At 26.6% G+C, this 12,463-nt stretch overlaps 2 protein-coding genes across 4 annotated transcripts; both read right to left on the bottom strand.

Moving 5' to 3' along the window:
- Positions 1 to 1,405: 1,405 nt before the first annotated feature.
- Positions 1,406 to 6,390, bottom strand: LOC106790636 (phosphorylase b kinase gamma catalytic chain, skeletal muscle/heart isoform). 2 transcript variants are annotated; one of them, XM_014755697.1, is made up of 9 exons: positions 5,940 to 6,390; positions 5,290 to 5,456; positions 4,560 to 4,844; positions 4,348 to 4,438; positions 3,988 to 4,124; positions 3,789 to 3,886; positions 2,933 to 3,016; positions 1,797 to 1,955; positions 1,406 to 1,642 (listed from the first exon to the last, which is right to left on the bottom strand). In XM_014755697.1, exons 1-9 carry the CDS (start codon positions 6,029 to 6,031, stop codon positions 1,508 to 1,510), a joined length of 1,248 nt encoding a protein of 415 aa, XP_014611183.1. In that variant the 5' UTR covers positions 6,032 to 6,390; the 3' UTR covers positions 1,406 to 1,507. The 2 variants fall into 2 exon arrangements, with proteins under 2 accessions (XP_014611183.1, XP_014611184.1); XM_014755698.1 differs by lacking the exon at positions 2,933 to 3,016.
- Positions 6,391 to 7,514: 1,124 nt separating this feature from the next.
- On the bottom strand, positions 7,515 to 11,808 carry LOC106790653 (coiled-coil domain-containing protein 93). Of its 2 annotated transcripts, none has more exons than XM_014755720.1 (13): positions 11,610 to 11,808; positions 11,397 to 11,510; positions 10,709 to 10,803; positions 10,514 to 10,625; positions 10,281 to 10,442; positions 9,981 to 10,190; positions 9,842 to 9,892; positions 9,578 to 9,682; positions 9,038 to 9,255; positions 8,586 to 8,902; positions 8,188 to 8,308; positions 7,901 to 7,985; positions 7,515 to 7,787 (listed from the first exon to the last, which is right to left on the bottom strand). In XM_014755720.1, the coding sequence occupies exons 1-13, from the start codon at positions 11,658 to 11,660 to the stop codon at positions 7,626 to 7,628; spliced, it is 1,803 nt and encodes a 600-aa protein (XP_014611206.1). In that variant the 5' UTR covers positions 11,661 to 11,808; the 3' UTR covers positions 7,515 to 7,625. The 2 variants fall into 2 exon arrangements, with proteins under 2 accessions (XP_014611206.1, XP_014611207.1); XM_014755721.1 differs by having other exon boundaries at positions 10,709 to 10,796.
- Positions 11,809 to 12,463: the final 655 nt, after the last annotated feature.

Here is a 12,463-nt window from a genome sequence, read left to right as displayed (position 1 = left end):
TGTTAATACAATTTAATATAATATATCCTTTTAGCTACTCTCTTTTTTTTTCTCACACATTGGTAGACAAATGATATATAAAGAAAAATCAGAAAAAATAGAGGTAACTGTGGAAATATATTTGATTGTATAATTCAACTGTATATATAAAAATATACAGATTAGGATGACTATATAAATGATCCAAGTATTTGACTACCTGGTTTTACTTTTAAATAAACAAGTTGAATTCTACTTTCTTGAATTCTATCTGTCCCGCTGAGCGCTCCACAAATATTCACAGATTTACCCAGAGACAAATGAACAATACAAATTGTGAAGATTTACGACCTCATTAATGTTCTACATATTATCACTTTTTTATTGTTAATTCAAAACACAGTTGTTTGGGTTGATCTATTGGTTTTTCTATACAAAAATAAAGAATAGCTTATTCACTTTAAGTAGTATCATATCGCTTTATCCTTACAAAATTTAAACTACTTGGAACATTAGATCCGTGTAATAGGATTAAGACTATTGTGGATTGACTTATTTGCCCAACCACATCTTATTGGTTACTCCAGGTACGCCACGGGTCAGGTAGATAGAAATTTAATAAATTTCTAATCCTAATGATTGTTCACAGTTATAATAATTTACTTATCGAAACGATTGATAGTGATTTTCAAAGCTTTTAGAAATAATACTAGATAATAAAATATTAAATAGTTCCAATATCATTGTATGTCTGTGTTTTAAGATTTTCTTACTCGTATTTATTTCCTTTGTTATTTATTCTCATCTTTTAGCTGGTTCTATCATACGATTATTAATTTATAACACGAAGAGAGCCAAAAATACTGATATAACTTTGTTTTCATTTAATTACAAATAAAATATCAACTCTCTTTGATGCTATATAAATATTAGTCATAGATCTCTTGATAAAAATGTCAGATCATATAGTATAATACAATTCTTGTATTTTAAATATTTCTTATATTCTTTCTTCGATTTTTTTTTCTTTTTCTTTTTTTTTCTTCTCCACATATTCATTGATTTTTATTATTCTACTTTAAAGCTATTATTTTTTAGGATTTGTTTATTTTTAAATATTTAACATGACAAAGGATCGATTTATATTATACAACTTCGAAGCAAAAGAGTTTGCTACAATATTTTTTTATCGTACTGTAGCCTACTACTATTTAGTATCTTTTTTGTCTATTTTGTTGAATTTATAATCTCAATTAAAACAACAAATTTCAATCTACTACGAAGTAATACTAAAATAACAGCACAAATTAAATATTTTAAAATATTCAAAAAACCATCCTTTTTTTAAATCAGGGTTTAGCATATAAGTTTTGAAAATGAAGAATAATCGAAGGGGATGATATTTGTTTTTTTTTTCTTTTTTTTTTCTTTTTGTTTAAATTAATATCTCTTCTTCTCTAATGTAAAAACGAATTTACTAAAATATTATAGAATACCAATTGTAGCTAATGTCTTAACATAGCATTGGTTATCTACTTAAATTACTAACGTAAAGATGTTTTAGTTCTGTTTTTGGTGCATTTTCGAAAAGCGCTGCTCGATTTTGTCCTTCTCCCTTTTTAACCCAATGACCGTAAACTCTGAATGCACAGCCATCGATAATCTATACAAAATTTCAAAAGATTAATTTAAAATTAAAATTATTATAAATATAAATAAAAATAGAATTAATATTGCGTTAATATATTAAAAAAAAAATAAAAACAAATTATATATATATGTTATACTTCTTGTACTGCATTTGTATTTTTAAATACCTTCCGCAAGATTTTTATTCTATAAGGGTCAGTACAAGCCACTTGAGTTGAAAGAGGTTCAGGCGTAGTGTGAAGTCGCTTAATACGTATCACTGCTCGAACACAAAGGATTGCTAATTGAAATCTTCTTCGCGCATTAAATGATTTTGCTTTTAATTCCTGTACAAATTAAAAATAATTAAATAGAATCTCAACATACATCTATATATTTATATAAATATTAATGATTAAAAATCAAATTTATTCAAATAATTATTTATCATATATTATTCCATTTATTATTAACCCTTTGACTACAAACAACACTTATAGGTATTCAACAAAAGTTGTTCTTTTAGTACGATTAGCATCTACAGGTGACCGATGCGACTCTCTTTTTTGTCATGTTTTGTTTCTGAGAGTTCCATAGTGAAAGGGTTAATTATTACTCGACCTTCTAATTGTTAACTCCAAATGAACATAATTTAAATACGTATAAAGTTATCATTTATTGAAATAAATTTATACGATTAATCTTTTAGCTATTAAACGCTACTATAGTGACTTTCAATACGATGGTGTTTATAAAAAATAAATTAAAATGCATAATCTGCATAGAGCATTCCTGTACAGAAATACAGTGCTGCGGAAAAAGTTGTGTGACAACTAAAAGATTAAATGCAAGCACATTGGGGACTGCTGCTAATTCGTCACAAGCTTTACGCATCAAAATTAGATAAACATAAACATGCATATTAATAGTATCATCAAGCTTCATTTATACTTATGTTAGTAATTATTATAACTTTCAATGTATTTGATTTTACCTCATAAAAACGTTTCAATCGTAATAAAAGTATCGTGCACTTAGAACAAAATTGTTAATTTTTAAATAAGAATAATGTAATCTGGGGGAATATATATATATGATTTTGACTTGAATTTTTATTATTTTCAAATGTAAATATAGAATTGTGTTATAATAAACAAAAAATATTAAGCGAATGTTATCGTAATTCGTAAAAGTATTTGATCTGTAATATTTATTGACATAAATGATTAAATGTTAATTATTTCACAGATTGTATACAAAAAAATGGAAATTAGAGAATTGATATTCGTGATCCCAAAACCAAAGTATAATAGACATAATTTACCAAAGCTAATTGAGATATCCTACTCAGACGTCGTGAGTTAGATGACAGTGAACGCTTTAGAGGGGCGATGTCTTGATCCCACAACTGTAATGTCAAAAACTCTTTACAACAAGAAGTAAGATTATACAAAATAAAAGATAACTTGATCTCGTTAATAAAAATTGCCATGTTATTTATCTTTTTAAATAACTTTCAAAAAGAAATATTAATTTCATTTTGTATGAACTGATTATATTTAATTCGTACCTGTAACCCTTTGTTAGTTTTGTCAAAAATGAAAATTAAATTCATATATACAGCAATTGGAATAGTTTTGTATAAAATAGTAAATACATAATGTAAATGATATGTACAACGATTACGTGGCAAGCTAATTGATTAAAAATAATCATTAAATACTAAAAACCGGATGTGTCATAAAAAGCTGTATAGTCTTTCATGTAAAACATCCAATAATTGTTAATGCTTTTTACACCACTTTCTAGGCTGGAAATATAAAATGATATATTGTGTAAACAAAGTTTTGTATACATTATAACATATTAGGATTTACTGTAGTGGATATAAAACAACGAGAAGAAAAAAATAAAAATAAAAATAAAAAAGAAAAAACAAAAAGTGAAAGCTGCGTTTTCTTAAATAATACCTTATTATGTAATCACAAAATAAACTACTAGAGCATTGATATAAGCATATATCTAAATGTGAAACAATATGATGCTTTTATATTATGTTAGAGGGAATATTTTTTTTTTTTGATAACATTATTTTAAGATATGGTACATGCATTATATATATTTGAACTTTTCTCTCTCTCTAATACGATTTATCAATTTCTTGTTATTAAAATACATACCACCGTATGGAAGAAAGAATGTTCCAATGCTTCTTTTATTGATATTCTTTTCTTTGGATCAACAACTAATAATTTTTTTATTAAATCTTTAGGAGCCTCTGCAAACATATATACAAAAGTAATATGAAAAATATTCAATATAAATAATAAGAATTTGATATAAAAATAAATAAAAAATAATTATGAATATATCGTATACCTGTAATGTCTGCCCATTCCGGAGATGTAAAAGAATACTTTCCTTCCATTATATTCCTTAGCATGACCATTTGTTTTCGATGCCAAAACGGTGGACAACCAACTAATAAGGTAAACATAATCACTCCACAAGCCCATCTAAGAAGACATAAATATTGGCTCGTAGACCCTTATTATGCATATAATAAAATCAATGGATCACAGTTATGGAATATCCTGCATATATTTCTTTTGGTTAGTTATTTGAAGAAAATATATGTCGGCTATATAGCGAAGTTATATAGCGAAGTTATATAGCGAATGATATTCTTTTAACTAATGACCAAAATTTAAATATTTCAAAATATATAATAATACTTACACATCAACCTCGAAACCATAACCTTCTGCATTTTCAAACATGTTGCATTTCAAGACTTCTGGCGCTAAATATCCTGGTGTTCCACACAGATCTATAAATAGAAAAACGTGTGTTGTATATATATAATATACATTAGTAAGAATAAATAAATATGTTTTTTTTTTGGACTTCGATAGACTCATCAAATATTAATTAATATAAATAAAACAAACCGGATAAAATATCTCCAGGCTTCAACATCCTCGCAAAACCAAAATCAGTTATTTTAACATTAAGGTTATCGTCGAGTAATATATTTTCTGGTTTCAAATCTCTATGAACTATACCCTGATTATGCACGTGTAAAACTCCTTCAAATACTTGTCTCATGATATAACGTGTTTTCTTTTCTGACAGTGTTACAACTGAGGTGAGGTAGTCGAATAATTCTCCGTTCTTACATAGCTCAAAAATTAAAAATATAAATGTGCTAGATTCGAATACATCATGTAGTTCAACTGAAAATTAAACAAAAATATTCAGATTTAGATAACAGTTTTTTATGCGATTGAAGTTAAATTTAGATAACAAACGTGTATATCATATTTCAACTAAATTTATATGACTAATATTAATTAATATTATTATTAATCTTCTTAGATACTTTTTTATATCACTATGATGGCTATATCGAATCATATTGAAAGAGAAAAAGAATATCATTAACCCTTTACATTATATGATTTAAAACTTGAAGGCGCGTGGCATATTTGGTGCAATATTTCATGATTCTTATTTTTGGCCTGTAAGATTTGCTACGAATAGTACTTGTGTTTTTAGTGTTTGAATGAGATAAAGCATATCACGAGTTTTATATGTTTTTATAGTGCAAGTAGTTAATAATAATAATTTTATTAAATATTCAAATGAATAAATATAATTAATAATGAAAAACCATCTTACTAATATAAGGGTGCCCAGCAACTTTACGCAAAATTTGTACTTCCTGTAAAGTAGCATCTTTCATGGTATGCCCCTCTGGAGATTCATTGCTAATATCTATAATTTTAGCAGCATATTCTATACCAGTTTCCTTTTCTATACATCTTCTTACAGTTGAAGATATCCCTCTATATAACATGAAAAGTTATTCAAATACATATCTGGTTATATGCTAAAGCACGCACACATGCGTATACAGATAGTAGAAAACAAATATTACTATCTTTAGAAATTCATCACACAACACATATATACATACATACATGCATGCATGCATGCGCGCGCGCACACACATACACACACACAAAATTACATAATGTACATATATGCTATTTTTTTTTACATAATAACATACATAAATATTTTTTAAGCAAAGAGTAAGTAATAATAACAATAATAATACTAAAAAGACAATGATTATGATAATAATGTGCGATAATGCTCATTTTTACTAGTATAGATATCAATTCTTTATGTTGAAATCACAATAGTATTATTGAAATTGAATAGGTATCATTAAATAAGCATTAAAAAACGATTAGGAAGGAGGATAGGGAGGAAGGGAGGAGGGAGTAAGAAAGGGTAGTGAAATAGTGTAATACAGTACAAACCTTCCAAGAATTTCTTTGGGCTCGTATTTCGCGTAAAATCCTTTAGCCGCGTCCTTGTCTGGCAAAAGGTCATCTCCTTCGTCTTTTGCCATTTTAAATTGTCAATTAATTTCATTTACACCATACAAAGAAGTGGTAATATCTGTTGTATTTTTGAAGAATATTGATAATGATAGAAGTAGTAACAAAACGGATGTTTCACTAAAAAATACAATTGTCATATCCACAAAATTATATTCTTTTATTAATCTGGTTGTACTAATAAAATAACTTCTACGACTTATAGCGATAGTTTGTATGATCACAAATAATATAACACAGAAATATAGCGTGCATACAGGTGTATACAAGGTAGATACGATCGTCAAAATGTATGCACAAAGTCGTACATACGTCCACGATACATTCGGACGAAAAAAACTTTCTACCAATGTGGTAACACTGTTATTTATGTAGTATTGTATAACCAATCCCTGTAAAGGAAAGGATCACCAATAAGATGAAAGCAACAAAGTTACTTTATTTCTTGTGCGCAAGATATTCTGCGCAGGCGGGATAATTTAAAACACCACATTTGCAAGTATAATTGTAAGTGGTTAATATCAGTTTCAGAATCTTTTGTAAATTAATTTAAATAAATTAATTTAGGTTTAATATTTTGCTAAATGAAAATTAATTTTAGGCTCGCTGATTGATAAAATATATATATATATATATATATAACTGATTTTGGTGGAATTAATTAATATTTATACATAAAAAAAAATAGAATTAAAATTTAAATTATTAACTATACTGTGTGTGTAATATATTTTATAATAGAATAGAAAAGTAGTCCTGAATTTTTAAGAATATTAAAAACACCTTACACCTTTCATTGCTTTTCTTAATTTCAAAATATCGTGTTTTGATAGAATAGTTAATACAAACATAGTCTATTGCCAAAAAAAGAGAATATCGTCTGCATTGTGATGTTTTTAATCATTTTCCCAACTAAATTAACAGTACATAGTATGCTACACATATATATAAAAGAACCGAATGCTATCATATACTATTCAATATCATACAGAACGAATTATTGGATTATTTAATATTAAAAGTAATAATAATATAAATTAATTTAATATATATTAATGTGTGTGTGTGTGTGTGGTTATTGGAAAAATATTATTTCAATAAAATATATACTTCATGATTGTAACATTTTAATGATATATTTTGATAGAATGTTGTTTCAAAATAAAAAATAGAAAAATAGCGGAGGATACTTTAGTTTTTAGTATACTCTATTTTTGGTTCAAAATTGTATGCGTATATTTACATACTTGCAATAACATTCTGCTTCAAACTAAGATTGTCATGCGACTTGAGCTCCCAACTATTTTCATTCGCATATCATCATATGTTGTTATTGTACAAGAATTGCAATAACATTTCTCTCTCTCTCTCTCTCCTTCTCTATAGATATATATTGCTATCATAAAATTTTATTATTGCATTGATAAAAATATTTACAAATAATTGATTATATATTATATATTATANTATATATATATATATATATATATATGTATGTATGTATGTAATGAAATATTGCAAAAGTTTATAATTAAGATGTTATTTTTTTGTTTACATAATAAGTTGAATTCTTATTAAGCTTATACTTCAAATTGATTTTGATATTTATGAGTCACGTAGCTGAGCAAGTAATGCTTCATTTTTACGACATTCAATGGTAAGTTGTCTAACAGCAACAACGTATTTACGTTGTTGTTCTATAAGTGTAACCAGTTGTTGACTAAGATCATCACGTCTATTCTTTTCATCAGCGCACCGTTTCTCAACCTGTGCAATAAGAGAGAAGCAACAAAAGCTTATAAGTATAAATCATTAAAACATGAAAAATCTAGGAATACGCTTTTATTAAACTATAACTAAATTAGTTTTTACATACGCACCATTGATTTGTTACGTTTAACTCCTGCAACGATAGCTTCAAATTGTTTTAAAAATTGTTTCTTGCCGCTTGTAGATGCCATTGCTCTATCATAAAAGTGTTAAAATAATTGTTTATTCTAAATGTAAATGTTGTTTTTTGGCAATTAATTTATTGTTTTAAAAATTGTGTTTATTGTAAGGTAATTTTAATTCAGATTTATTAACATTTCAGCTACGTTATTTATGCAATAAATATAATTTTAATTTAGTGGCGCTTAGTAACTATAAAGTTAATGTGTTTACTTACTCGCTATAATTATCTTGTATAGAGTTTAGCAAAGATAATTCTTTGCTCAAATAAAGTTTTGTATCGTCTAACGTATTATACAGCGTGTAATATTGTTTGGTCTCTTTGTGTTTAGCAGACACTATAATATAGAAACATTTAAGTAGTATTATAATGTTGAAATAATATTATTTTGAAATGATTTTATTAACCCTTTGACTTCTACGAATGCATATGTGCGTTTAATAATTTTTTCTTATATTTCAAGCAAAACACACATGCAAGTTCAAAATCATACTACGTGAAAAAGTATTCTATCCTTCGTGATTGTTTCAATTTAAAGCATTCTACAGTTAAAGGGTTAAAAATGATTTAAAATAATACAGTGAATGTTTAAGGTGGATCAAATAATTGCCAACCCTGATTGTAAAGTTCCATGAACCTTCTTTGATATTGTGTTAATTCAGATCGTCCTGGTACATCATCCAATTGTCTAGTTAAAGAAGCGATAGCTCTATTTTTTTTGGCTAATTGCAATCTTGCTCTTGTTACTATTTCTTTTTGTTCTTCATATTCTTTAAGCCTGTCTTCTTCTTCGGTCGGTAAAACATTATTAATTTCTTCTAGCATACTTCGAAGAAGAACAAGATCAGATTTGCATTGTTCTCGAAACTTTAGTTCTTGTTCTCTTAGATCATCGTGCACCAATAAAAGTTCTTCCAAGCGTTTATAAATGCTACAATATAAGGAAATTATCATGAGAGAAATAAATTTTTGTTTAAATAAAGAAGACATTACTTTTTTATACATTAATTATTCAATTTCTTTTATATATTTTTATTATGCTAATAAAAATGTGAATAAATTCTACCTATCATTTTCATTAATTCCTATTTCTTGTGCTATTTTAAACGAACGTTCAAGAAATTCTCTCTGTTTATAGAATTGATCTGTTCTATTGATTATCTCTGAAGTTTTATTCGACAAAACATCTCTTTCCTTTGTCAATTTGCGAATTCGTGTCTGTAGATTAGCCTTTTGTTTTTGTAAAGTTACTAGAGCACTGGACGTATTGGATGTACCATTTTCCTAAAATAATTTATAATATGTTAGAAGAATTATTAAGTTTTTAATTGTAGCATAACTTTTTGCAGCGCTATGTTTCTGTACAGCAATGCTCTACGTAGACTGTGCATGATTATAGTAATGCTCTAATTTGTTTTTGGTAGTATCAAAAGGCACTATAGCGGTATACCATTGAAAAAGATGATATCCGCTAAAGCCACTATAGTGACATTTATAGTAGCTAAAAGATTAATATTCTAAACAATTATATAAACAAGAGAAATAAGAAGTAAAGATAAGAAAAAGAAGATATGGATTTTCAATCTTATATTTTAATATCTATTACCTCTAGTTCAGAAATTGATTTCGTTGCATATTTTTCAGCTACTTTAGCAATTTCCTGCGCCTGCATCTCAAAAATATTTCCAACCACATTCACATTTAGACGATCCTTTAATAATGATAATACAATGTTAATTTTATATGATTGCATTAATGGTTTGTAAAAAAACGATTATCTCCGTAAAACTTTATGAGAGAGTTAATTATAAAAATATTATCAAATTTTATTTTTGTTTCGTTATCAAATATTTTCTTTACTCTTACATACCGAACTTTCTTCGATAACTGCCATTGATCCTGCAATTTCTTTTACAACTATCTGCGCAAAAGAAAAGAAAAATTTAGTTTAGCGAAATTTAAAAAGACAACTTATTCGTTAAATAATAATAATAATAATACATACATACTTTTTCATCGTTTGATACAGGAATATTGTTATCTTTTTTATTTTCTTGCAAAGTTGTCGTCGACTTTAAAGGAATAACTTCAGCATTTGTATTTTGGATATTTCCATACAAATTAGCTTCGTACTCTAAAAGAGTACCAAGAAATTGCGTAGCCTCGTCTTTCGCCAAACTATCTTTGTATTTGAATAATCGTCGAGGTTCATATAACCTCTGTAAAGCATTAAGACTAGAAAAATTGATTTCCTTTTTTTTTTATATTACAAACAGCAATAATAAATATTATCAGAAAGAAACTCTCACTTTAACCAATAAAATATTTTGCATCATATTTTTCTTAGCTGCAACTGCAATTCTATTTTCATCTTCCAAAAAGAAATGCTTTTTATTAAATTGATTAAGTGCAAAGGAACGCACAAATCCTGCCATTTCTTTTCTCATTTCCATAGAACGCTTTATCAACCACTGAAACGTTTGTAATACATTATGCATAATGTAGGTTTGTATGGTTGTTGAATTGTAATAAATAATTATACCTGAATGACTGGAAATATATGAATACAATCTAATCCTTGTATTTGATGAGGTTCTATATGGTACGGACATTTCATTTTTGGCAACATAGCAACAATTTTTTCGGTTAAAGATCTAGAAAGATTCAAATACGTGTATTCAAAAACATATATTGTTTTCTTAAATCTATAGCACGGTAATCTATTGCTCTTACTTACATCTTTTGACCGATTGTAAGATTTTCTCTAAACAGTAAGTCCACGTCTACATCAAAATTGCAAGATTCTATACACCACGTCATACCACCTATTACCTGTAATAATAATAAAATCCCAAAAAAGTAAGATATTATAAATAAAAATAAATTGTAACCTATTTCTTTTTTTTCTTCAGGTAAATAAAATATTAAAGTTAGCAATATTTTAATTAATCTTTTAGATACCGTACTAACTACTACTATAGTGGCATATTATTCAAATAAAAGAAAGCCATTATTATAATGGCATATATCGGTCAAAAAGATTACACCATGGTCTAATGTCTCGAACGCCATTGTACCATCATTGTAACGCCAATATAAAACCGATACAAAACCGACTATGTAATCCATATTTCATAGAGTACAAATAATAGAAATAACGAAAAATGTGAGCATGTTCCATTGAAAATAATAATACTGTATATCGAAGCTCTTCTCATTTATATGAATAAGATATTTAGTATGTATCATTTATATTTATATAAAGATAATTTGTTAGCTTGTAAAGTTATTTAATTGATATTTTGCTAGCTATTAATAATTTACACGTAAGAAGAAAAAACGAATTATTAGAAAAACTCTGTATAAGTTGTGATATATAATAAAAAAAAAAAGTATGAGCAAAGTTTTAAAGTTGTATGGAATACCTTATCAAAATTTGACAGGCCCTTTATTCTAGCTCTAAAATATCCAGCAGCCACAAGGAGATCAATAATTTCTTGTAATTTTTTTGTCTGTTCTTCATCTTCACGTATATCAGTCTAAAAACACAATATGCCATATTAATTGTTGATTGAAAAATGAACTATTTTTTGTTTTTGAAGTTATTTTGTAATAAAATTAATATGTATAATTCTTACTTCTGTCGATTCTAAACTTTTAGATGCCTTCCTTGATGTACCATTCCACATAGTTACTCTTGATTATAATAATATTCGTTTATTTGATTTATGCATAATAATATTTTGTTAATTAAAAATAATAAGCTCAGTGTTTGTATGTTAATGGCAAAAATTAAATAACACAGACCGTCCTATGATCCATAACAATAAATATGTACGATTCTAATTATGATTAGATGGCGCCACTATGCGTGAATTTCTAGTTAAACCCAAGCATCACTTTGACCAATAAATGAATTCGCGGGAAAAATGCAACATTTAAATTCATACTGTACACAATTCTTCATCTTTTTTCAATTCAATTAATATTTATTAAGACTATTATTATACTCTAATACTAATTAAGTTTATTATATACCTGTTTTGAATATTGCCCTAATAAATATGTAATAAATATTATATATAAGAGATAAATCCCCTAGTATATAAATAAACATTTATTGTCTATACGGCAGAAATAAAAAGAAAGAAGTAAACAAACAAAAGGCACAAGGCATCAAATTCAAACGCGTATGTAAAAACAAAAACAGAAATAAATAGACTTTCTTTAACGTTCCAAAAATATGACAGCAATGTATAAAAGATATACCCTTTGCAGCATTTCATTATATGGAATTATAAGTATTTAAAACGCTAAACTTCCAGCTAAAAAAAATATCGTACGTGTAAAACAAAGTGTGTACTTTAATTTAAAATAAATTTTAATAAAATTTGACTATTGCTAATATAAAAAATATTGACGAAAACGTTCTAAAGATAATACAGCTATGTGTGAAAGACTAATCCTTTGCAGAATTTCATTTTATGTAATT

This window comes from Polistes canadensis, unplaced genomic scaffold (genome assembly GCF_001313835.1).
Source record: "Polistes canadensis isolate GaletaPanama2010 unplaced genomic scaffold, ASM131383v1 scaffold_252, whole genome shotgun sequence".
In the NCBI taxonomy this organism is placed as follows: domain Eukaryota; kingdom Metazoa; phylum Arthropoda; class Insecta; order Hymenoptera; family Vespidae; genus Polistes; species Polistes canadensis.
The sequence above is the reverse complement of the archived record's forward strand: the minus strand, read 5'-3'. Positions and strand labels throughout refer to the sequence as shown.